This window comes from Heterocephalus glaber, unplaced genomic scaffold (assembly GCF_053883595.1).
Source record: "Heterocephalus glaber isolate CG9 unplaced genomic scaffold, H.glaber_assembly_v1.0 deba00001707, whole genome shotgun sequence".
Lineage (NCBI taxonomy): Eukaryota > Metazoa > Chordata > Mammalia > Rodentia > Bathyergidae > Heterocephalus > Heterocephalus glaber.
This window is the reverse complement of record NW_028258427.1, coordinates 2,325,129-2,352,943: the sequence shown is the minus strand read 5'-3', so window position 1 is coordinate 2,352,943 and position 27,815 is coordinate 2,325,129. Positions and strand designations below refer to the sequence as shown.

The 27,815-nt window shown below is 36.0% G+C and overlaps 1 protein-coding gene across 1 annotated transcript; it reads right to left on the bottom strand.

Annotated features, from left to right (window-relative positions):
* Positions 1–27,698, bottom strand: Vps35 (VPS35 retromer complex component). Its single transcript, XM_087199362.1, has 17 exons — positions 27,527–27,698; positions 23,301–23,399; positions 21,779–21,875; positions 20,759–20,882; positions 19,213–19,395; positions 17,874–18,087; positions 15,931–16,014; positions 15,590–15,699; positions 12,920–13,016; positions 12,682–12,830; positions 10,708–10,915; positions 10,158–10,313; positions 7,926–8,048; positions 3,216–3,395; positions 2,404–2,643; positions 1,874–2,017; positions 1–949 (listed from the first exon to the last, which is right to left on the bottom strand). The coding sequence occupies exons 2-17, from the start codon at positions 23,313–23,315 to the stop codon at positions 770–772; spliced, it is 2,304 nt and encodes a 767-aa protein (XP_087055488.1). The 5' UTR covers positions 23,316–23,399; positions 27,527–27,698; the 3' UTR covers positions 1–769.
* Between the last annotated feature and the right edge of the window lie 117 nt (positions 27,699–27,815).

Here is a 27,815-nt window from a genome sequence, read left to right as displayed (position 1 = left end):
TTGTTAATAGCAACTTTATTGATTCACAGGTGCCAAAAAAAAAAGGTGGTAACTGTAATGCATTTCCCATTAAATTTACAATAATGAAGCTTATAGATATAAATCACAAATTTTGTTTTATACTATTTAGAACCAAATTGTTTGATAAATATGTCCAGAGGACAACATAGATCCTTAATAGATGGCGGAGTCCAAATATGCAAAATATAGCTTCTGGTTTTGACCATGGTGCTTTGAAATTCTCAAACATGCATTAATATATTCTAGTTTTAGGGAAAATATTACACATGGCCTTATCTTGTATTTAGGGAAAAGCCCAGGCTGAATTTCACATACAGTATTTCTTGCCTCTAAATTAATCTCAAATAGAACCAGAGAACAAAGAGACAGATACTTTTGGGTTAGTCTTTCCACATAATGAAGAAAATACACAATCAATAATGAAACAAAAGAAAAAGGAGGAGGACTTCATTAGTAGCCAAGATAAGTGGAGATTTTTTTGTTTGTTTTTTTTACAGATCACAGGAATTTTAAATAGCAGATCAGTCATGCTACTTGGGGTGATCAGACAGATTTGAACACTTATGAAGTGAATAACTTTATTAAGGTCCTGAAGGTGAGTGTTTGGAGGTGCTAGATAAAACACATCACAGATTAGAAACAGGAAACCTACCTCAGCATTTCTGAAAGGCACAATTTATGGAAGGGAGACCTAGTTTAATAAAACCCTTACTGAATGGACATGGAAAGCAGTGAGCTGTTTTCTATTTTAAAGGATAAGACCTTCATAAATTGGCCCCTCAGACTCTGGTGATTCTCGCCTCAAACGCAAATGCTCTAGTGTGTTATGAAAATGTTTGTTAATCTGTTCTGTTTCTTCACTGGACTCAAGGTTTGGGAGGTCTTCTCGAATCTTTTGGATAAGCTGGTTCAACACCTGAATTGTTACCTACAAAAGAATATGTACAATTTCATGATTAAACATATGAATCATCCAAAACAAGACAATAATACTGTTTTCAAGAATTTGTGTTACTCTCATCAGTTACCAGAGTAATTATGAAAAAAAGCGAGAGGAAAACATGATTCTTAATTTGAGCCACAACTATTGACTGTTCTTTTTTTTTTTTGGTACCGGAGATCGAACTCGGGACCTTGTGCTTTCCAGGCAGGCGGTGGAACCACTGAACTAAATCCCCGGCAACTACTCATTTCTTTTAGAAAGCTGAAATAAAGTATTATGAGAGCTATGGATGTAACTCAGTAGGAGAGCACTTGCCTACTACACATGAGGTGCTGGGTTCAATCCCCAGCACTGCAAAAAAAAAAAGTAACATGAACCAGTAAAAGAATAAGAAAAAAAAATTTAATTAGTCTGCTAATCTCAGTCAGCACTATACTCCTAGAAGGACAATGTGTTTAGGAATTATTTTAAACTAGTACAGGACGGCAAATCAGCCAACTATCAACACTTTGTAAATCAGCATGTTTTTCAAATGTACAGTGACTAGAGATACATCTATGTAGGCAGAAAAGGATTTTGGAGAATAAAAGGAACAGTAAGTAATCTGGAACTCATGTAGACAAAACAAAATATCACAATGATAAACGTTTACATGTATCAAATCTCAGGACGAGATTGTTTTCATCCCAAGACTGGGGATTGAATCCAGCAGCACTCTACCACTGAGCTACATTCCTAGCCTTTGAAAAATTTTTTATTTTGACCAAAAAAAAAAGAAAGTTCCTCTCGGCAAAAAATTTAAAAATTAATTTTGATACACAGTCTCATGAGGTTGCCCAGGTTGGCCTCAAATTTGCAATCCTCCTGCCTGACCCTCAGTACTACCAACACTTTAATTAGGTCACTTACCGCATCATTTTCCTTTTCATAAAAATAGATATATCTGTTTAGAATTTCTATAAACAGCTGCACTTGTAGAGAGGGGTCCATACACTGATTTGCTATTTTTAGAGCTTTCTTTAGGCACTCCATGACCCTCTTCCCTCCATGAAGCTACAATAAAAGTTCAGGGAAATATGAAAGAATTTAATGAACTGCAAACATCCCATTTTCACACAAAAAATACAACACTACAGCACTCTTTCATGTTTTAAAGAGATACAACAAATTTAAATCCTCTTCATTTTTTCTTTAAAAAAAAAACTAGAGGTACATTTAAAAAAAAGTAGTGGTATGAAGTTGCTATGTTATGATATCCTCAAAGTGGAGGCTCACCACAGGATGGGACTCTACTGTCTACTTCATTTGTTTTAATTTTAAAAAAGCACACTCTGTCAGATTTCCAGCCACCCCAAATATTTCTCCTCTAAAGCCCAAGGCCATGGCAACCTAACTCTGTTAACAATCCTGTCCTCCTACAAAAATGAGCATGACCTTACCTCCTCCCCATTTTTGTCTGTGTTTCTGCCAGACCAGAAGAGATGTGCACAGGTGCTCACAGCTCGGCCCTGGTCGGGCTTTTTCAGAAGTTTGGATGCAGCAAGTGCACACTGAGTTCTCAAGGGTTCATGATTCTCTTCACTGAAGCATTTCATTCTCTCAAAAGTACCAATGATCAAGGTAATGGCAGCCAGCTGTGCTTTGGAATCACTGATTTCATCTTCATACAGGGAAAATGCCTGAAGAACACAGAGCAAAAAGAGCTTTTAGGGACTAAATATCCACTCAAGCATTTTCCAAAGTATTCCTACCAAACCCTCATCCTGTGAGATATTTTGCAATACCTTCATATCAGATTTTTTTTTTTTGGTACTGGGGATCGAACTCTGGTCCTTGCACTTTTACAGCAGGTGGTGAAACCACTGAGCTAAATCCCCAGCCCTATATCAGAATATTTTGTAACCTATTTTGGACAAGCACATGACACCGCTGAGATGATAAAGATGCTGACAAGTTGTGATAAATAAACCTGTTTCAACTTTAACTCCAAGTTCCTCCAGTGAACTGACAAACGAACATATTTTCCCATGAAACACTTTTATCATGACCCAGTCTGAAATCTTAAGACTTCATCAGCACTCAGAAACTGATCAATTATGCTCCATTCCAGTCAATACGACAATAATATGAAAAGGTTCCCAAAGTGGGAAAGCAGTAGTTCTGTGATAAGACTAATACAACATGCACTACCAGCAGAAATACAAACAGGTGACTGAACTCAGTAAAACGAGAAAGGAGAACAGATCTTCACCTGGGACATAAACTCATATGCTACTGTTTCATGATTTTCAAAACCAATTTCTCCAGCAGCTAGTGCTCCTTGAAGAAAAAGTCTTAAAGGTAATTCTGCCAGCTCTGCTTTGATCAAAGCACTGATAGTCTGGTGAGCAAATGAAAAAATCTTCTGGCATTTTTTTTCCCATTTGTCATCCTGAAACAAGAAAAAAATATTTTAAATTACCTTAAGTTCAAGATTAACTTGCTCGAAACATCCACTTAAAGTCACTGCCTTTCCAACTTATTTGACATGTTTTTTCTAATCAGAAAAGTAATACATTCCCAATTGGAGAAAATTAGGGAATTACAAGAAGAATTTTTAAAATTAAGTCATCCCCTAAATCTATCATCCAGCAATAATCACTAGTAACATTCAAATGTTTTTCCTTTCTTACTATGTAAATGTAATATAACTGGAATCTTTGTGTATGGTCTTGTTTTTTACTTGAAATTAGTTCACTGAGCTGAAGCACATGCACATCCCTGTATTTCCAGCACTTCCAAAGCTTGAGGCAGGAGGACCTTGAGGTTAAGGCCAGCCTGGACTACATAGTAAGACTCTGTTTCGAAACTAAAACAAAGCAAAGCAAAATGAAATCCTCAAAACAAACAAAAAACATTAAAAAAAAAATTAAAGTAGCTCATTGAAATGAGCTAAATAAAACTGCGCTCATGCTGCAAAGAATTTGAATCCAACTTTCACTTATTTTGTCACAAAATTTTTCCTCGTGAAACTAAGTTATTTGACATTATTTCAACAATTAGAATGCTGGGGATTTAGCTCAGTTGTGCCACTGCCCGCTTTGCAAGTGCAAGGTCCCGAGTTTGATCCCCAGCACCTCCCCCCTAAAATAGAAAATATGCCACCAATTGGATATATAAGCACAATCTGAACTATACTCTTTAGAAACAATCTATAAAGAACTGAAAAAAACCAGACCCCACAAATTCAAAGACCCAATCCAAAAATGGGCATCTGAAATGAACAGACATTTCTAAGACAAAGAAGTAAAAGCAGCAAATAAATATATGAAAAAATGTTCAACATCACTGGTCATTTGAGAGATGAAGATGAAAACAACACTGAGATTCTACTTCACCCCAGAAAGGAAGGCTGCTATCAAGAAATCAACCAATAACAAATGCTGGTGGGGGCATGGGGAGAAAGGAACCCTTCTCCATTGTTGGTGGGAGTGCAGACTGGTGCAACCCCTGTGGAAATCAGTATGGAGATACCTCAAAGAACTAGGGCTAGAGGTCCCATTTGACCCAGCTATTCCCCCGCTGGTTATCTTCCCCAAAGAATTAAAAGAATCATACCACAGTGACATATGTGCACCCATATTCATAGCGGCACAGTTTATAACAGCTAAAGCTTGGAAACAGCCCAAGTGCCCATCAACTGGAAACTGGATAAAGAAGTTTGTTTTTTTTTATAAAATGGAGTACTACTCAGCCATAAAGAATGAGAAACTAGAGACATTTATAGCTAAATGGATGCATATTGAGGCCATGCTCTTAAGTGAAATAAATAGGACACATGTGTAAATACTGAATAGTTTCTCTAGTGTGAGAAACTGAAAGTGTAAATGAGGATTAAAATGAACAATTGATAATTTCAAATAGGAAGAAAAGTCCAAAGGGGTAGGAGAAGTGGGAGGGGAAGGGGAAAGGGAAGAAGGGAAAGAAAAAATTATGAGAAAAGAAAAAAATGGAAACAAAGTCTATGTAAATAGGGAAGGGTGGAAGGGGGAAGGGTGCACAGGGAATGGAGAAAAAATAAGAACCAAGATACATCATGTACAAGCACCCAATGATAAATGTAACTGTATTGTATACCTAAAATGTACCAATAAAAGAATTTAAGCAAAAAAAAAAAAAATCTGTAACACCATAATGAATTCCATATACAAACAGCTTTAAGACCACAATTATTTCCTGGGTATAAGTTTGTAGAATTACATTTTTTAAATGGTAGTTACATATTGCCAGTTTTCCAAAAAAATTACAGTAATTCACATTCCCACCTTTATTAGATGGGAATGAATTCTCATCAACTGCCATTGCTGAAGCTTATTTCTCTTTTCTCTTGTCCAATCTGATTTTTTTCTTCTTTCTAGTACCAAGGATTGAACTCGGGACTTTGTGTTTACAAGGCAGGTGCAGTACCACTGAGCTAAATCCTTGGGGGCCCCCATTTGTTTTTTTTTTAAAGGTTCAATTGTTCAAGCCTAGCACTCTGGGTGGCACTCCTAAGTTCAAGACCAGCCTGGGCATCTTAGCAACTTAACAAAACACTATCTCCAAAAAGGGGGGCAAGGGGAGACTGGGGATATTGCTCAGTGTGAAGGCATGAGGTTACATATTTTATGTTTAACTATTCAAATTTCTTTCTGTTGAAGCAATCATTTCTCTTCATTTTCAAAATATGACAGTCATAGTCTTTGTTAAGAAGGACTAAATGCAATAATCCAAGTACAGTATATAGTTCTTGGCACATTGTATGACATCAAGTAAGTAAATTCTATCTGGTATATTTTTTATCCCAAATATATGTATGTTTTGATCCCCAGAATTTTTTCATTTTTTTGAATTTGTAATCTTTGGTACCACTGACTTTCATGAGTCTTTTGATTTAACATATAAGACAGGCCATGCACTATTTGTCTTTCTATATCTGGCTTATTTCATTCAGCATAATACCCTCCAGATTCACCTATGTTATCACAAATGGCAGAATTTCCTCCATTTTTATTTTATTGCTCCCCTGTGTATGTGCATTTTCTTCATCCATTCCTGGACACAGATGTTTCATATCTTGGCCACTGTAAATGGGAGTGCAGACACACCTCCTTCAGTGTACTGACTTCATTTACTTTGAATATGCATCCAATAGTAGTTTACAGAACTGTATGGTAGCTCTAATTTTAATTTTAATTGTTTTTTAGGAATTTCCATACTGTTTTCCATAATGGCAAGCAGCCTTATAAGGGTCTCTTATCTCCACACCCTGCCCAATGCTTGTCAACTCTTATCTTTTTGATAATAGGAATCCTAACAGGTATGATATTTCATTGTGGTTTTGATTTGTACTTCCAGTTTGATTAGTGGTATTGAGCACTTTTTCATATACCTGTTGGTCATTTGTATGCCTTCTTTGGAAAAATTTATATTCAATCCTCTGCCCATTTTTCAATCAAGTTACTTGTCTTTTTGGTATTGAATTGTTTTAATTTCTTATATATTTTGGATATTAGTAACCTCTTATCACATATATAGTTTTAAATATCTTCTCCCATTTTATTGGATGTCTCTTTGTTGACTGCTTCTTTTGCTATGCAGCTTTTTGGTTTGATACAATCATTTGTCTATTTTTGCTTTAGCTGCCTATGCTTCTGGTGTTATATCCAAAAAAAATCATTGACATAAACAGTGTCAGAGATTTTTCCCTATGCTTTACCACAGAAATTTTATGGTTCCACATTTTACATTTAAGTCTTTAATCCATTTTGAGTTAATTTTTGTATACACTGTAATTAAGAGTCCAATTCCATTCTTTTGCATGTGGGTACCCAGATTTCTCAACACTACATATTAAAGAGACTATCTTTTCCCCACTGTATATTCTTGGCATCCTGATGAGGATTAATATTAGTTGATCGCATATACACAGGCTCTATTCTGTGGCACTGGTCTATGTGTTTGTTTTTATTTCAATACCATATCATTTTGATTACTATAGCTTTGAATTTATTATAGGTTATTAATATAGACTATTTTTTAATGTTACAGTAACAGATATCTTTCCATAAATGCTACAAAAGAGAATGAATGAGAATCTGGCTTAAAAATACTGGGCCCTAGGGACCGGGGATTTAGCTCAGTGGTTCTGCCACCTGCCTTGCAAGCCCAAGGACCTGAGTTTGATACCCGGTACCACAAAAAAAAAAAAGGCCCAAAAGTGCTATGCATGCTGGTAGTTCTATTGAACAAATACTTTTCTCCACTATTAGAAAATTAAGTTTACTGAGGTTTATTTATTTCTTAACATAAGCTTGGCTCCCCAACTTTTTAGGTACATGAGATTAAGGTATTTTCTTCAAAACTATGCCACTGAAGACTTAAGCCATGACTCTGTTTGCAGAAGAAATGCACTCGTAAAAAACTACATAAAACTCATGATATGATTTAATTACATGCTTTTAGAAAGAAATGATTATGCTATGCTAAGCCATTTCTTCAGGCAAAATTAACTTTAGTTAGAACCCATTTCTTTTTTTTTTTTTTGTACTGGGGGCTGAACTTGGGTCCTTGAGCTTGCAAGACAGGTGGCATAACCACTGAGCTAAATTCCCGGCCCAGATTGTCTTTTTTTTTTGGTACCGGGGATCAAACTCGGGATCTTGCGCTTGCGAGGCAGGCACTGGAACCACTGAGCTAAATCCCTGGCACAGTTAGAACACATTTCTAACTGGTTGTACATGATACCTTAGCTAGTATGTGACCTACCAACATCACTGATAGCAACACTTAAAAAGATGAGTAATAAATAGTTTCTGAAAACAGGATTTTATTCTACAACTGCCCATTTTTGTATATGTTTGAAATTTTCTGATACAAAATTAACACACACACAGTAGGAAAAAGGAAAAAAAAATAGTGACATACTTAAAAGTAAACCCACCACTTTAGAATTCTCTTTGTATCGAAAAGCCAGCTGGTAAGCTGCAAATACCAAAGGTGGCAGTGTGAAGCGAATCCGCTGATTTCCACCAGCTCCAAAATGCTTTCGTGCGGTGTTTAAGATCTGATGAAAAAAAACATTAAAAAAAATATTTTCCACACTAGGATTAATCATTAATAAAATTAAAAAGGGGCTCAAATCATATTTACTACCATTCTGTGAATACACACAATGTATCAGGCCTTATAGTGGCAGGCACTTTACATATTTCTTGTCTTCCTGCATTGTTACAATCACCCTAGAGACAGATACTAACCCCATTTCACAATGGGGAGGCCTAAGGTTTGGGAAGGCTGAATAATCTGCCTTAGGGTAGCTAACAGAATCAGAGATACAGTATATTTAAATTTATTTCCATAAACACATATACAAATATACTATGTTGATAGAGAATACAGACTGAAGATAACAAAGAGTAAGGACCAGGTCTGATGGTGAAATGCCTGCCTACCATGGACCAGACCCTAGATTTGAACCCAGCACTGCACAATAAAACAAAACAACTCTAATACTTACTACCTGTGTGACCCTGGGCAAATTATCTAATCTTAGACACAAGATTCATTTGAAAAATGGGGTAGCACACTCCCAGGTCTGTTCAGATAATCAAATGAGACATGTATAGTGCCATCTGTAACTGGCATAATGTGCTTGGAAAATGATGGCTATTATATTAGAAAACCACAGAATCCAAAATTCAGGAAATATTTTTTAATATATACAACACAGTATCTGATGTACATGGGTTTTATACATTTTTCAAATACAGTAGGTGGATAAAATGCATTCCCCTTGGAGCAGTCAGAGGCAATGATCCTATACTTAAAGGGCTCTGCATGCAGGCAAAACCACCCAGCCTCATGTGGAAGGCATACTTCCTACTACTATATTTGCTATGCAAGAGGAAAGGAAAACACACACAAGCAATCTTACACAAAAACATAAGATCATTTAAAATACCCGAATAATCCAGATACTCTTTGTGTACAGCTCACACTGCAAACAGCACAGTATCCCTGTGCTCAGAATGCCACTAAGTCAAGTCAAAGACTATCACACTACCAGCAGAAAGCAGCCTCTTCACATCAGTTATGACATAAGAATGTCAACTATAACAAGGTCGGCAGAAGGAGACAATCAGGACCCATCCTCAAAAAAAGAATTTTTGCATTATAGCAACCTAACTGCCTTATGCATCCAATAATAAATTACTTTCCTCAAACAATAATTAGGCAGCCAGCAAGGTTATTATTCATTAAAATAATTACCCACTATCAGTTCCCAACACCCTGACTCAAGCCATGTTTTATTCATTTCAACGAGATTAACTGAGGACTAGAAAAAAGAAACAACTTCATCTGATTGTTCTGTATCAGGAAGCAAGGGTTAAGGAAAAGGCAAATGAATTTTTAAGTCCTTCACATATTTTCAACATGACAAACAAATACAAAATATTTGCAAACCTTGGAAATACAAAGCTGAATATAAGGATTATGTTTCTTGTATTTTATTGTTTTTTGTCTTTTTTTGGTACCGGGGATCAAACTCAGGTCTTTGTGCTTGTGCAGCAGGCGGTGAAACCACTGAGCTAAATCCCCAGCCCTGTTTCTTGTATTTTAAAGTTTATTATGATGAACAACTAAACACTCCTGAAAGCAAAACACAGTTAACAAATAATATGAACATGGAATAACTATAAGACATAGTTTTTTTTTGCAATTCTCAAGAAGTTTCCTAAAGAAACTAGAGTGCTACTCATGGCGGCACATGCCTGTAATCCCAGCTGCTTGGAAGGTTGAGGCAGGAGGACTGCAAATTCAAGGTGTACAACTTAGCAAGACCCTGTCTCGAAATTAAAGATACATAAAAAGGTCTGGGTTAACCCCCAGCATTCCAAAACAAAAACAAAACAAACAAAAGTCCATGCACCAGGTGCAGCTGTAGTCTAGTCCTAAACACTTTGGAGGCTGAGAAAAGGGGATTGAAAATTTGAGGCCAGCTTGGGCAACTTAGTGAGACTAGTGAAAGACTACTTCAAAAAATAAAAAGGGTACGGATACAGCACCACCAGGTTTAGTCCCCAGTACTGCGAATGAATAACTAAATTAAAAACAAAAACAAAAATAATGCATCAAGAGCTGATGGAGAATTATGGTAAGATTTAATTCATACCAAATACTGCTGATCAGGGTCCTCAGACCGAAGAAGATGAATGAATCGGCCCACAAGGCTCTGCTCATCAGCAAAGTCTTCTGGATCAGGGTCTTCTACAGGTTGATCTGGCTGATCCTGAATCAACGTGGACACCAAGTTCATTATGGAATCCACCTGTAACCCAGGAGACACAAGAAATCCACTAGTGTGAAACCATCAGCATATAAAGCCTTTTTCAAAAGCGTTTCCAGTTATGTAAAGCTGTGAAATAATTTCATTTATTTGTAAGAAAGTCGATATTTGTAGGGTAATACATATATACATAGACAAAAGTCTGGAAAGACATGCACCAAATGTTAATCAGCACTGGTTATTGTCTTTCTGGTGGAATAAGAGGTATGCAATAATACTTCTGTATACATCTGCAATTTTCTAATTTATATCATGAATAACCTACTCACAAATTTTCTTTAGTATTACCCTACCCTATCTCATACGTCTAACTGCAAAGGTCTAAAATTATAACTACATTGTCTTTTTCCTTAAAATAGCTTATTGGTATTCTTACCTGGTCTTGAGAGACAATTTCTGTATTATAATCCAGAACATTACTAAGCACATAACAACTCATACTCTTTCTGGACTCGTAGTCAAAGTACTCGAAGAGTGGGTGGAAATGTTTTAATTTCAAGACTGTCAAAATATTGTTGTAAGTATCAACAGGTATCTTTAAAAGTCTGGTGAGTTCCTTTGAAACTGCACTACTGGTAGCAATACTACAAAAAGAAAAACAGTAAACCTTTCATGAATAAAATTAATTTTTTATATAGACAAACAGCACTTATTTCATAAAAACTTTCATTTACACATTAAAAGAAATGGGTCAAATGATTCACAGTATCCCAAAATACGCATTTCCTTTAGGAGTAAGAAGCCTATCTAAAACATACTTTTATTCTTATGTTGATATAAAATATATCATTCCACTAACTTATGTATAGGTTATGTAGCTGGAATTAAGATGACTATCTAGAATTTGACATTTCTAAGGAAACTATTTTAAGTGGTAGTTTGGATCCAGGACAGGCAACAAGTGTGTATATTCATGTTGAAAGTTTTCTTTTTTTTGAAACAGGGTCTTCCTATGTAGTTCATGCTGGCCTGGAACTCACTGTAAGCCGAAGCTGGCTTCAAATTCATGGCAGTTCTCCTTGCCTCAGCCTAAGTGCTGGAATTACAGACATGTGCCACCACACCCAGCTCATGTTGAAAATAAGTACAAAAAAAACCAAAACCCATGCAAAACCACAGAATGGAAAAATACATGAAGGTTGAAATTAAGGTAGCAGCTTGTAGGAACATTCTGTCCTTTAGCATTTAGCATTTCTAAGTATTTTGTCTACTTTTCCTTGAAAACTCACTTGATGGAGGAAGATGTAGGTAATTTTCTCTCATAACTTACCATTCACGATCTGCCCTATTTTTCAGTCCCTTTCCAACAACAACAACAACAAAAGGAATGAATGGCCAAAAGAAAAAAAGAGTAATAAAAAGAGGTAAAGAGGGCCGGGGATTTAGCTCAGTGGTTTCGCCGCCTGCTGCCCAAGCGCAAAGACCAAAAAAGAGGTAAAGAGAAAAAGAAGAGGGCCGGGTGGGAATGTAGCTCAGTGGCACCACACTTGTCTGGCAAGCGCAAGGTCCTGAGTTTGATTCCCAGTACCAGGAAAAAAAATAAAAAGACAACAGAAGAAATTTTCCTGAAACAGGGGAGATGTAAGAAATGATTATATGAGGTGTAATTAAGAATAATTTAAGGAAGAGAAGGACCCAACTTGAACCAAGCTAACAGGATCAAAATTGCTAATTAAGAGTACCACAGAGGGCCGGGGATTTAGCTCAGTGGTTCTGCAGCCTGCCTTGCAAGCGCAAGGACCCAAGTTCGATCCCCGGTACCAAAAAAAAAAAAAAGAGTACCATAGGTGCAGAATGGTTGATGAAGCTTCAAGTAGAAAACAGTATTATACTTTGACAGCATTAAAATCAAAGCTCAAAACAGAAAAATATTTAAATTAATTTCTATACTGTAAATATAAATATAGCCCTTTCTACAATTTATTCATCAGGAAACTATTTCTTAGGAAAATATTGCTTGATACAAAGTTTTCCTAACAATTTAAAAACTAGCTCATTCATACATACAAGGAAAGGGGTCTGAAATGGAGACACTGGTCCCTGAAGACTGCTGATGGCCCAAGAGTGCTACAGCTTGATTAATGGACACAACAAAGTTAGCACCCATCATGAAAATCCTAACAAATTTTCTTTTTCTTCTTTTTTGAGACAAGGTCTCACTATGTAGTTCAGGCTGGCCTTGAACTCGCAGCAACCCTCTTGCCTCAGCCTCCCGAGTGCTGGGATTACAGGTATGTATGTACTACCATGCTGGCAAATGGTAACATTTCAAACAGCAACTGACAAAAAAGAAAAAAAATATCTGGGACCAAAGAGAGCTTTATAAAGTTGTTACAAAAATATGACTCACTGTTCAAGGTTGAGCTTGTTGAATATCTCCACTGTTGTTTCTAGAACTTTATCAACATAGTCCACACGATCAGGATAACATTTCATAGCAAGATTAATGAGAGAGACTTGTAAAGATACAACATCCTCTGAAGGCATGTCTTGTCTAGACTGGAATGTTTAGAAAATCATACAATTATAAAAGGACTTACCAGCAGAGAAGGTTTAAAGTTTTGAGAACACAGAAAAGCCACACAGACCTGTATCACTGTAGCCACTTGCTGTGAGAATATATCAAAAAGCTTAATATCTGCTGGGATTCCAGGCCCATCTTCACGATGAGCAAATAAAGCTAATCTAAAAAAGAAAAACAGTCTTAATTTTAAAAGACAGAGATCTGGGTAGTGGGATCACAGATGACATTTTCTTATTGTTTTTCTGTATTTTCTACAAGAATATTTCTCCTAAAACATTTTTTAAAAGTTATTTTAAAGGAGGGTTTTGAATGTACTGATCATTCCCTCATTTCATTTTTAAACAGTTCTGTCAGTGATATTTTATTTCATCAGCTTTCTTTCTTTGTGCCATACTGAGATTTTCAAAAGGCCGATTTTTCCCAAACCTTCTGAAGCTTAATCATATAGATATGGGTAGAAGTACATTAAATGTATTTGACAGCCATGATTTAAATAAATAAACGTTAAAAAACAAAAAGAAAATAGACTATTTAAAAATATTTAAGATTTTTACTCTTGCAAAGTTTGAAACAGAACTTATTCCAAAAGGAATGAAGTTAACTTTTATTTCCTACATCTCAAATAATCAAAAATCATGTCTATTCCATTATCATTTTTCAGAGTCATAACTATTTATCTACATTTTGTTACACAGAGAAGAATGACTACTAGTTGGGTAGCTAGGTGACATTACATCCTACACAGATAATCCAGATTACTAGCTTCCTTTAAGAATGAGTCCAATAGACATGTAACTTTTTTTTTCCAGTGATACAGAAGATTGAACCGAGGGTCTCTGCAGGCATTAAACTTCATCTCCACCCACCCTACCCCTCATATTTAAGACAGGATCTTACTACATTGCTAAATTGCCCAGGCTGGGCTTGAACTTGATTGGGATTTTCCTGCCTCAGCCTCCAAAGTGCTAAGATAATAGGCATGCATCACCATGTCCAGCTAGCACATAACTTTTGCTGCATAGATGAACAGGATGGAGCTGTTAACTTGGGAGAATTCTGCTACATAAATTCTCAGATTTTAAAACTAACAATTTAATTAGTTATAAAACAAAACAAAGAGTATTTATAGAAATAAATAATAAATCCATTATGGTTTAGACCTAGAATGTCCCTGTGGCCTCTTGTGGTCAGAGGCTTTCGGAAGTGACCAGATGATGGGGGTGCTATAGCTGACTGGGGTGTTAGGAAGGATGTGGGGCCCAGTTAGAGGTGAGTCACTGGGTTCACGACCTAGAAAGGTCTCTCTCTCTCTCCTTTCTCTCTGCTTCCTGACTGCCATGAGCAGCTTTCCTCTGCCCAGGGCCTTTCACCATGAAGCCTGCAACTACGGACGAAAAACATGAGCCAAAATAAACCTCTCTTCCTTTAAGTTGAAGGTGTCGGGTATTCTGTCACAAGGACAAGGAAAGTAAGACAATCCACTTGGTTTCCTGGTTCATAACAATATGTATCCTCACATGCATGACATACATTATATGGGCTGTACATATATATATTACTATTATTTTATATTATATATTACTACCATGTAGCACGCTTGCCAAGTAGTCACTCACTGGAGCCATTATAAAAGATGAAGATATATATATATGTGTGTGTATTTTTTTTTTTGGTGGACATTTTGTTTGTTTTGGTACCGGGGATCCAACTCGGGTCCTCGCGCTTGCGAGGCGCGGAACCACTGAGCTAAATCCCAGGTGCCTGAAGATTTGTATTTTTAACCAGCCAAGAACAATGGCAAAAAACAAAGCTTAAGGATATTTACTAAATATATGTAATAACTTAATTTTTTTTAAATGTGATTAGAAAAATGATTACTTGAACTTTTTTTGTTTTCTGGTACCCAGGATCGAACTCAGGTCCTTGTGCTACTTGAACTTTTTTTGGGGGGGGGAGCATTCTACCATTAAGCTACATCACTAGACTTTTTTATTTCTTTTGAGATAAGGTCCTGCTAAGTCTGGGCTAGCCCTGAATTTTCTATCCTCCTGCCTAAGCCTCCCAAGAGCTGGGATTATAGGCTTGTACTGCCACACCCTGCCACTTGAACATCCTTTTTTTCTTCTTTTTTTTTTTTTAAAAGCAGTGGCAGTTTATTTGAAAGATAAAAGTGAAGAGTGAAACACAAACTGGCTCTGCAGTGAGAGCTTGGGCAGAGTAAAAGAGGAAAAAGGAAGATAAAAGAACACCCCAGAAAAAGCAGGGTGGGCTATCTTGAGGAAAACCAGGATAGCAAGCTCTTCTAAGCATCACTTGAACATTCTTAATCATCTATATCTTATGGTTACTTAATGAAGGAAACTAAATCAAGTCAGTCTCTATTAAAAGTAACTTACATCATGGTGAAAAGATTTGCTCTTCAGTGGTTCAGGGGCTCATAAGATTTAAATGATGGGTCTATACAACAATGTCTATATGTCATTTAAATATATAGATTAAAAATATTACTCATCTCTATGTGTTCTTCACAATTAAAGTTAAACCTCTTTCATGCCAAAATGAAACCTCTTTCATACCTACCAGATGTTCATACTAACAGAGTTAAATTATTTATAGTAAAATTACATTAAAATCATTGACATAATGATATAAGAAAAATAAATAATTCATGAAAATGTTTCAAATTCATGATTCCTATGTCAGAACATGTGCCCTCCAGTGTTGGGAGTCTTACCTATCAATTAAAGCAATGATTATATTTTTTACGTTTACATTTTGGTGTAACTCAGCACAGGCCCGAAGAAAAGGGTTCAAAGTCTGGAGGTGGAATTCATCAGGAAAAACCTAAAAATAAAATAATGATTTATACAAATAAACATTATCTCAGATAATATTCTGAACTCATATATGGCATTTGTGGAAAAAAAATTTAATCTTATATAGCTATATTCCAATATATTATTTTTTTAACCTCTTTATAGTCCAGCAGAGTACTCCATTAACCAAAGTATACCTATAAAGCTAAGACCAAGAAAATAAAATAAATCCACTTAAGAGATAAATGTTGCCACCTACCTGAATAATACACTCCATGAGATATTCTTGAGCCAAAGCATCCCTACAATTCACAACCTGCTCCAATATACCAGTTAAAACAATCTAATAAAAGAGCAAAGAAAAACATGTTATGGTAAAAAGATCACTTTCAAAATTCTAAGCTATGGGGCTGGGGATTTAGCTCAGTGCTTTTGCCGCCTGCTGCGGAAGTGCAAAGACCAGAGTTCAATCCCTGGCACCAAAAAAAAATTCTAAGCTATGCCTCTAATAATATACTGAACCCTAAAAATAAGACTTTTTTGCGATACTTCATTTTTAAACTTTAAAATTTCACAAATGTTTTAAATAAAATTCTGGGTTTTTGTTTAATATAAAATTCATGTAAAAGGAAGGTTTTGCTACATTCCTAGCCTTCCGTTTCTGAAAACGAGTTTATTGGACACAGCCCTGCCTATTTAGCTTCCTATTGTCTGTTTCTGCATACACCTGCTGAACTTTCTAGCTACACACCATATGCCTCTCAAAGCCTGATCATATTTACTATCTGGCTCTTTTTAGTACATTTCTTGACCCTTACTTCATTCCCCTCTATTGATTTGCAACTGTCCCTTTCTTTCATCACTCTCCTTTAAGTGCCCATCCATATTAAAATTAAAATGTGTCAATAGCACACTATCTTCACTTTACTGCAGATCTTGAATTCATGCTGAGTACTCCAACTTTGTTCTCTTTCAAAATTGTAGCTGTTCTAGGGTCTTTGCTTTTTCATATACATTTTAGAAATCAGGCTGCTGACTTCTACTAAAAAGTCTGCTGGGATTTTTTTTTTTTTTTTTTTTTGGTACTGGGGATCGAACTCGGGTCCTTGCGCTTGTGAAGCAGGCGGCGGAACCACTGAGCTAAATCCCCGGCCCTATTTTTTATTTTGATTAGCACATATTTGCCATACATAGTGCTCACATTTATCATAGGGAATTTGTACTTGTACATAATATATCTTAATTCTTAATTTCTTCTTTCCCATTTCCCTCCCCGCTCTTCAACCCTTCTTCCCCTCCCCACTTACAAAAGCTTTGTTTCCATTTTTTCCTATTCTTTGTGTTTTTAATCCCTTTTCCCTTCTTTCCCTTTCCCCTCCTTTGTTTCCCTTCTCATTTGAACATGTAATTTCTACTTCCCAATATCTATCCTCCATTTTTGCTTATGTACCCTTAGGGTTTCTCATACAAGAGAAACAATGCAATATTTAAAGTTGGTGTCTTACTTAATTCGCTTAAAATTATGGTCAGAAGGCATATCATTTACATATAAATTACTCAGCTTTATCCTTTTTATGGCAGAGTAGTTCTCCATTGTATGTAAATACCACATTTTCTTTATGCATTCATCTGTTGATGGGCATATGGGCTATTTCCAAGATTTAGCTATTATGAACTGTGCCTGCTGGGATTTTAAACTGAGATTCCACTGAATCTACAGGTCAATTTAAGGAAAACTCAATCTTGACATAATTGACTTTTGATCAACAAATATGATATATCTTTTAGCTTAACTGGGTGGTTTTTTGGGGTTTTTTTCCTCGAGACAGTGGTGCGCTATGCAGTTCAGGCTGACCTTGAACTCACTATGTAGCTGAGGCTGGCCTCGAACTTGCAGTGATCCTCCTGCCTCAGCCTTCCAAGTGATGGGATTACAGGGGTGTGCCACCATCCCCAGCTATTTGGGTCTTTTTTGTTTGGGGTTTTTTTTTTGGTGATACTGGGGCTTGAACTTGGGACCTTGCACTTTCGAGGCAGGCGGCAGAACCACTGAGCTAAATCCCTGGCCCTATTTGGGTCTTTTTTGATAAAACCATTTTCTAATGCTTCTAATGAAATATTATGTAACAAAAGTATTTTTAAAATCAGATTTCAGTTTGTATTTTACAACATTAAGAACAGTGACAAGCAAAAAAAATAAACCTGTTTGTAACGTTCCACATTTACACCTTCCAATTGACTGAGGCGCACCAAATTTGTTCCTACTAAAATTCTCAGCTCTTGTCTTTCTCGTTCTCTTTTTTCTCTATCTCGGCTATGTCCTTGATGTTGCATCCGAACCCACAACTTGTTCATTTCTGCAAAGTTGAGTAGTACAAAATCCATGGAATCACTGATATCCCCAGTCGTTTCTTCACTGCAAAGAAAAAGTTGGGAAAATCCTTATACAGGATGTAAGCTCTGGACCAACTTACTACTATCTTTCTCCTTTACTCATTTCCTTTTCATGTCTGTAATATGCCAATGCTTTATAAAAACCACTTCAACTTAATTGGCTTAGTGTTAACTCAAAAGAGAAACAACAACAAAAATAGCAGGGAGGATACAATATAAGAAAATGAAACAATTTACTCTTCCCAACTCCCTATCTTGGGCCAATTAGAGCAGTACAGCAACTCTCTCAATTCAGAAAGCCTAACACTTGTGTCCTGCTAACTGCATCATTTTCTAACTACATCACAGCTGAATATTTTGTTTTCACTTACAATACTATATGCTTAAAATTAAGAGTAAAAATGTAATAAAACAAATAACCACATAATTTTATCCACAGTTAAATTTTTATCTTTTCTGTACTGTTTAACTTCTTAGTCAAATACATGCTAAAATTTTGTTACAGTTTTTCTTTTAAATAGAAATTACTGTAGATACTAAAAACCATGATTAATATATATTAGAAATAAAATGTATACTTTTTTTAAACAAAGGAATTAAATTAATCTAGGGATGTGTCTTATGAAGCACTTATCCATTGTTTGAAGCAACAGCTAGCAGACCATCTGCCATTTCTGTGGGGGAAAAGTGCAGTGGACTTGGACACTGGAATAGTGGTTACACAACAGATAGAAGTCTTTATGACTTACTTTTTTTTGGAGTTAATATCTTACTTTTGTATACACAGGTAATTAAAATTACTTATATTCTAGGGTAAATAAGTCCATAAATTATAAAAACTGTTACAATTGTAAAAATCATACTTTCAAGGAATATTTAATATAATGGTCTAAATTATATTAAATGAAACAAGCAGATTCTAATACTCCAAAGACACAATTTGCATTAAGAATATATTTTAGATCATCCACATATTTTGAAGAGTTTTATTACTGCATTGGAAATCTCCATACAAAATGCTACCAGACACTGACTGGGTAGGAGAATTACTGATATTTATTTTCTTATTTATGTATACTTTTTGACACTTAAAAAATAATTTACTATTTAAAAAATTACAATTAAACCAAGAAAGAAAATTAATTACTCTGTTGGCTCTCCTTCGTCAGGTAAAATGTTTCTGGTACACTGAAGAAGGTAGTTTCGAAGAAATAAACCCCTCAATGGATGTTGCACACCACGGCACATTTCTACCAAATCTTTCAAAATATCTTTCCTGGATTGAGGAAATGACTTGACGTATACAACTCCAACTGTGATCAACAGATAACTAGGAGAATTATGAAGAGACATTTCATTAGAAATAAAATACTCGGGCCGGGGATTTAGCTCAGTGGTTCTGGCGCATGCCTTGCAAGCGCAAGGACCCAAGTTCGATCCCCGGTACCAAAACAAAAAGAAAAAGAAATAAAATACTCAAACCAAGAATGTGACTATGTCCAGATGCACTGTATACACGACATATTAAATAAACAAGACAGGAACCATGTTGTTTTCTCCTGCAGTATGAAGAAATATCATCTGATTTAAAATATAACCACTAAAAATATAAAAAACAAAATAAAATGTCCACTGAATTCTAAACAAAAGTAAAATATGCACTGACTTCTAAATCTCCCTACTTATCCACGCAGGATGTTTGAAGATCCCAGTGGATGACTGAAATTGAAAATATAGTACATAAAATTTACTTTATAAATTAAAACACAATAAGAGATTAACAATAAAAAAAAGAACAATTATAACAAAATACTAAAACAAAAGGTGTGTGAATGTGGTCTCTGTCATAGTGTGTTTTGATGACGTGAGATGATACAATGCCTATGTAATGGGATGAAGTCAGGTGAATCATGTGGGTGTTCTGGGTAGGGTACTCAGTAAGGGTTACTTGAACACAAGCACCATGATAACATGTGAGTTGATGTGGTAACCCAGACCTCTACTGTCTAACAGGTGGATGGCATATAAAGTGCAGATAGGACGGACAAAAGGATGACTCACATTCTGAGTGAGATAATCCAAGATTTCACCACACTACTCAAAACAGTACGCAACTTAAAACTTAGTTATTTCTGGAATTTTTCATTTAACATTTTTGGACCCTGGATGGTGGTAACTGAAATCTTGGATAAGAGGAGATTTCTACATGTAGATTATATATATATCACCTATAAACATATTAGGAAGAAAATATCTGCCATGATATTAGTTTTTCTAGTAGTCAAAAAAATTTTAAATATCACATCCATTATTTTCTCTATTTATAAAATTCCTCAAATATCTCTATGTATCTACTATATATCTATAAAAAACAAATTTGGGCTGGGGATTTAACTCAGTGATGCTGCCATGTGCTTCACAAGCGCAAGGTCCCGAGTTCGATTCCCGATACCAAAAAACAAAAAGGACAAATTTACTCTAAAACTTATTGGTTAAATTATTAAATACTGGGGCCGAGGATTTAGCTCAGTGGTTTCGCCACCTGCTGCGCAAGCACAAGGACCCAAGTTTGATCCCTGGTACCAAAAAAAAAAATTTTTTTTAAATACTCTTAAATTTTTTTTCTTCAGAAAAAGGATATAGTATCAAGTGGGAAATTCAGGTACAAAGGTCCTTAGATTCCAATTACTTACAGCCTTGGGATAATGTTTCCAGCATATTGTACAAGCTCATAGAGATCTGCCACTTTCCTTCCTTTGGCAAACTCATCTGTCAAGTAGACCTCCAAGTAGTGCAGTTCATCAGAAATAGCCATATCTTTAAATTATGATTAAGGACTCAAATACAGACAAGCCAAACTAAACAAAACTCCATAACTAGTTGGAGACATTACAACTATTAGTTAGATATCTTAAATTTAGTCTTCTGAGAGTGTTTAAAGTGAAGAAAGAATTTCTGTAGGGCTTTCCTAACTTTAAAATAAGGACTTTTAGCCAGGCACAGTTCATGCAGGTGTAGTCCCAAATATCCAGGAGATTGAGGTAGGAGGATTCTAAGGCTTTTAGCCCAGGAGTTCAAGACCAACCATCGGCAACAAAAGAGGGCTTATCTCTAAATGAGCAGATAGACAGATAGACAAATACATACATACATACATACATACATACATACATACATACATAAGATAGGATTTTTAACCAATCACAGGCAACACAGCAAGATCTCATCTCTGAATGAATGAGCAGACAAATAGATTATCTTAAAGGATATCCAGTGAAACAAAGCAGCAAATACAATGGCTTTCTGTCAAATTGCTGAAGGATTTTGAAATAGCAAATGATTGAATTCCTTTCCATTTCTGAGACCTGACTAACAAAATCTAAGAATCAAAGAACCAATTGCCTGATGGCCTCATTATCCTTCAGGAAGGGTCTAAAAATTAAGTAACAACCCATCTGAAGAAATTTAAGCAATAGGGCTCAGGGTTTAGCAGAATGCCTACTTAGCATGCATGAAACCCCAGGTTCAATCTCTAGTAGAACAAAAAAGTTTAACCGTTAAAAAGAGGTACTCTTAGCATATCCACATGAATATTTACATTTAATAAAGATAATGAAGAATATTATAATTGCTGAAAAATTTAATAGAGAACAAGCAAAATTAGACTCTCTAGTATGACCCAAATGTTTTATTTTTCAACAGTCAAAAGATACAAAGTTCATAGTAGCTCTTTGGTGATAACATAGAAGTCCGGAGTTCACCAAGCATATTAGATGCATGTTTCAGAGCATCCATAAGCTTGGTCTTGTCCTACAGAAATACCAAGAAAAATGATGACAACAATCAATTTAAACGTTTACCTTGGTTATATAAACTCTTTAAGAATTTGTTACATAGTGTTACAGTTTTAACATACTGTTACATTTTTAACATACTGTTAAAAGTATACAGTACTTAAAATTATTTTAACCACATAAAAACGAACTTGTTTCTCCTTGCCTTCTCTCTACTGAAAAGAAGATACATGATTCCTCACCAGTGCTTCAGTGTTTGGCAAGACTAGGATTACATAACTAGGATTGTAAACTCCTTACTATAACTAACTTTTTTAACCTCTAGAGACTAGGAAATTAGCTCCATTAATTCACATTTTATCTGCAATCAAGAGGGCTGGCATACTATTGGTTCTGAAGCAAGATACTATCCTGACCATGGCTTTTTCACAGGTTAAGGACTCTTCTGAGTGACTATTCATGAAATTTGCTTTTCTCCTGTGTTCTTCAAATCCTCACCATGTCCATTTAACTCATAAATATGAACAATTCCTTGAGATACTGCAAACACTATCTATAACAGAAAAAGAAGCAATAGCAAACCCATTTTTTGCATTCCAAGGCAGTTACTTTCTTTCCAAATGTACAAGGAAACCAAAACAATTAAGATATAAGAACATAATCCTAAACTTGAAAAAATATGACACTTTACAAAGGTAAGATGTTATCACCAGAGCAACTTATGGCTTAAACTACCAACCTATTTGGTTCAATTCCTTAAGTTTAATCCCCTAAAATATCTACACAGATTACCTCCTATCTTTTAGAATATAGAAATATATATAAATAAGGGTATGAGTAATTTTAAAGCTGGTTTTTGCAATAAATATATTTATTCAAGATGAAAATTAAAGATTTCAAGGTATCTAGGGAGTAGCTGAATAATTCAAAGTCAATACAAATAAGGCTGGGGATTTAGCTCAGCGGCACAGTGCCTGCCTGCCAGGCATGAGGTCCTAAATTCAATCCCCAGTACTAAAAAAAAAGGCGGGGGGGATACATATAAATCCATTCATTCATTTATTGAGCACATTATGTGTCAAGTACTACCCCGATTTGAGGTATAGAACCAAAAAGGCTAGTAATTCCAGTCAGATGGACATTAGTATAAATATACAATGATGATACACAAGTGTAAATAAAAGACAGGGACTCTTATTCTCTTGAGCTTACATTCCAGTACAGCAGATAATCCCAACCATACATATATTTGTGTGTAAAAAGGGCTCTGCTGAAATTGCTCACGCAGGGGTTGAAGAAGTGAGCCTGAAAACAGATGCTGGTAGACACTGAAAATTAGATTTACTAGAAGCAGCAGTGCTATGTAACTTTGGAAAGCGCTTTAGGTGCTTCCTTAGGAAGCTGCAGTTTACACCTGTATCTGTCACACTTTCACTCTTACCAAGCATCTCTTCATCTGGAATGACTGAACCTTTACAGCCTGTATGGCTTCATCCAAGAGTTTCTCCTGTTCATCCTGAGGTGACTGCTGTGTTGTAGGCTGAAAATATTTTTAAAAATACTTCCATTAATGTCTCTTAAATATTTAACCTTTCATGTCTATAGTTCTAGTCTCAGAACTATAGCAAGTTTCATATAACCCTCATTCCAGTTCCATATCTCAAACCAATGTATCAAATTTTGACAACTATGAACTGACTTCAACATCCTTATAGTAGGTTGGCTTCAAAGAAACTTCTGGTAGTACATGGCTGTGTTGTGCTACTATGCTCTGAAAACAATCAGAATATAGCCATCTATCCAATCAATCTAACCCTTGTGACAGGTAATAGTTTAACTCAAATCTCTAAAAGCCTCTCTTTCCCTCCCAACTATTTTTTATCTACATTGTAGGCTATTCTCAGGCAATATATAACAAAGAACTAAACAATTTGGAAATAAAATAACTGAAATTAATTCCTAATGACTTACAATAGAAAATGACAAAGAATACTCTCCTCAAATACCTAGTTTATACCATTTAAAATATATAAATACAGCTATAATGAACAAAATATATCTATTCTTTCCAGGCATCAGCAAAAATCTGATTGCAAAATGAATTAGCTCTTGCTGTCAAATAGAATCGACTACTCCCTAATACTGTATTAATAGTTTACATTTCTAGCACAGCATGCATCACCTTATAATTATGAATGACGGTCATTTCTAAGTCCTTGGGATCCAATGTACATAAATATTTAGTGCATGCATACGCTGGTTTTAGAACATTTTATTATATATTTAATAAAAATGACTAAATATCAAAAGATGAATGCATAAATAACTCATAGTACACACAATGGAATATTATTCAGCCATACAAAGAAATATAACCAAATGTAGTGGCACATGCCTGTCATCTTAGCACTCTGGGAGGCCAAGGGAGGATGATCTCAGATTTGAGCATAGCCTGGGCAACTTAGCAACCTAGCAAGACTGTCTCAAAAGTAAATAAATAAAACTAAAAAATTAAAAGGGCTGGGGATGGGGATTCAATATTGATAGATACGACGTGAATGAATCTAGAAAACATGTTAAGTGAAAGAAGCCAGGGCCGGGGATTTAGCTCAGTGGTTTCGCCACGTGCCGCACAAGCGCAAAGACCCAAGTTCGATCCCCAGTGCCAAAAAAAAAAAAGAAAGAAGCCAGACTCAAAGGGTTGCATATTGTATGATTCCATTTATTTGAAATATCCTGAACAGATATATCATCCATAAAGCAGATTGGTGGTTACCTGGAGGAACAGTGGGGGAGTTACCGCTTTTTGAGTACAGGGTTCCCTTCTGAGGTGATTTAAAAATGGATTAAATGTCACTGAATTGTCCACCTCAAAATGGTTGATCTTAAGTCAATTTCAGCTTAACTTAAAAAAGACAAAATGCCTATTACATAGTGAATTAAAAAGGCAGAAGCCAAAGACTTACCTATAAACATGAAACTAAAATCTGGTCTATTTCATATCTAAGACAATCAAATCAATATTTAATGTGCAAATTAACAAAGAAATATAAACTACACAAAATCCACTTCCAAACTACAATAGCTTGTAAAAACTAAAAACTTTCTCTTCGTTTAATTTTGCAAAGAGAACAATAGAAATTGAATAATGAGCAATGCTATGAATCTCCCTTTATTACTTTTTGCATGACAAACTTGAGTAAACTGAGTTTCCCTACAATCATTCTTCTTCAGAAGTATAAATAAATTCCAAAGAAAAAGTTAGGTGTCTTTTATCTTAAAAAGAACATTAATTTATATAGTAGAACTATTAACACAAAATGCTGGTTTCAGAGGTAAGGAGGACACCAACATTGTAAAATGGACGACTTATCACCAGCCAGCCCTCTGAGAACATTAGTGAAAACAAACTATTGCCTGAGATTTTTCTGGCTCCTTACCTCTGGGTAAGTTTAACAGTAATTAAAATCAATAGATTTCATTAAGTTGAAAGGTCAACTTAGACCTAAGAAATGATGCATGACATTTTATAAGAGCAAGATTTACAACATTTACACTGTTACACAGCCATTACCACCTTCCACTTCCAGAATTTTCATCTTTCCAAATGTATCCATTGTCTATGTATCCTAACACACCCCACATCCTTCCTCAGGCATTTCTTTCTTTCCGTCTTTCTTTCTTTCTCTTTCTTTTTTTTGTACCAGAGATCGAACTCAGGACCTCATTCTTTCGAGGGGGACACAGTGCCACTGAGCTAAATCCCCAGCCCCTCAAGCAATTCTTTTGCTCTAAGTTTATCTACTCTGAATACCTCACATAACTGAAATCACATAATATTTTTCCTTTTGTGTCTGGCTTATACCATTTAGTGTAATATCTTCACAGTTCATTCATGTTGTAGTATATGTCAGAAGTTCCTTCCTTTTTAAAGCTGAATAATAGTTTACTGTATACTACATTTTGTTTATTAATCCACGCCATCAATGAACATGTGTGTTGTTTCTATCTTTTGACTATTATGTACAATAATCTTTATCTAGCAAAAGAAAAAAAAGATCATAAACGGTTCAAAATATTTGTAGAGAATGACTTAGAGTCAGTGTTCTATAAACCAATGAATAAAATTTTGGCAAAATTCTTTTATTTTGCATGAAATGAGCTTAAAGTTACAAAATGTAGAAAATTATGTAAGAAAACAATACAAAGTAGGCTACAAATGAAAACAGGAAGCCATAATAAATACATTTCTACACATTACTGAGACAATTCAATTATGCCTCAAATGGCTATTCTAAAGGCTACCTGTGATGCCCTGGGAAGTGTTCTACAAAGGAGAAACAACTGACTATCCTATTATTAAACACAAGACAGCCAATATCTCTTCACTCATGAAAATGAGTTTTCAATGTGCAAATGATTCTATACTTAACAGCGCATCAATCAGAGAAACACTATAGAATCAAGATCTAATTAATATTTGTGATTAGGCGCATTTTAGCTTGCCAGCTGCAAACAGCCTCCCAAGTCTACACTGTTATGAGTTGCAAAGAAAGTACGGTCATCATGAACTGATCACTTACAAAACTAGTCTCAATTTAACAATGAGTTTTTGCTTCCTCTTCTATAAAATGGGGATAGTAAAGGTATTTTTTTTCCTGTTATGAGGAATAATCTCCACTCATTGTAGCAAACTATTTGTTGGTCAGTTTCCCCATTTACATGTTGCATATGTAATCTAACAATACAATGCAAATCAACTGTAAAATGAAAACTAATCCCACAAAGACAGAAAATTCTATCATGTTAATAAAAGTGCTATTTAAGAAATGATGATATGGCACAAATTAACAATTTGTACGGAGCTGGGCATGGTGGCACATGCCTATAATCTCAGCACTCAGAGGCTGAGGCAGAAAGATCCTTAGTTGAAGGCCAGCCTAGGCTACAGAGAGAGACCCTGTCTCAAATAGAAAAACCCCAAAACAAAACAAAACAAAACAAAACAAAACAATCTGTAGGGGGAATTAAGGATGATGACAGGATGGGAACTTTAAAACGTAATTTGGGCTGGGGATATAGCTCAGCTGTAGAGTGCTTGCTTGCCTAGCAGGTTCAAGGACTTGGGTTTGATTGCCAGCACTGCAAGGAAAAAACAAAACCAAAAAAACAGAAAAAACAACAACAAAACCCCGTAATTTGAATATCAAACTTGTGCTAATTGACCAGTACCCAAGGCTTCATCTATTGGCAATGTCCCTTCTCCAGATGAATTTCTGACCGTCCTTCTGTTTCTCACAACTTCTTGTAGTCTTTCCAGAGGTCCCCAGACAAAATTCTCGCCCTCCCAGACAAAACTCTCTCCTTCCCAGTAAAATACTCGGATTTCATCAACGAGTAGACAAATGAGCCAGGGTCCCTAATGAACAAACGTGAAAGGAAACAAGCAGTCTTTCTTGCGATGGTCGGGATTAAAAGAAGGGAAGCATGAGTTCTTCCAGGAAATTCACGGAAGGAGACCCTTAGAATTCGCTGACAAACACTACAGCACAAGAGCACCAGGAGGAAAAGAAAGGCTGGAACCACTACGAGTGCCTTGGAAGATACTTCTTGTCAAGAAAATGCAGTGAGGACCGGCTAGACACAAACACCAAAGTGGAAACGCACCACCTGGGCGGGTCCCGAGTCACCTCGGAGGCTCTGGCGTCCCGCACGTCCCCCGACCCGCCCGCAGCTAGGCTCTGGCACTCGGGCTCCACGCCAGAAGGGAGATAGGTGATTCCACTCAAGAGGCAGCCCCAGACCTCCACAGACACCCAGAGCCTCCTGGGCGAGACCTCCCCTCGGGAGGCGGCCTCATCTCAGACCAATAGTAGCGGCCAAGAGCCACCGCCCACCGCGGCCGGGATCGCCCTGCTGCGGCCTCCCCCGCCTGTCCCCTATCCACAGGCCAGGC

What these genes read in the sequence shown, in the direction of transcription:
- Vps35 (XM_087199362.1), bottom strand. An exon ending in AAAGAGCTACTATGAACTTT is followed by an intron (nt 20,883 to 21,778) that starts GTATCTTTTGAC and finishes CATAATTTAAAG; the next exon opens with ATATGGCTATTTCTGATGAA. An exon ending in ATGTGGAACGTTACAAACAG is followed by an intron (nt 16,015 to 17,873) that starts GTTTATTTTTTT and finishes CTCTTTTATTAG; the next exon opens with ATTGTTTTAACTGGTATATT.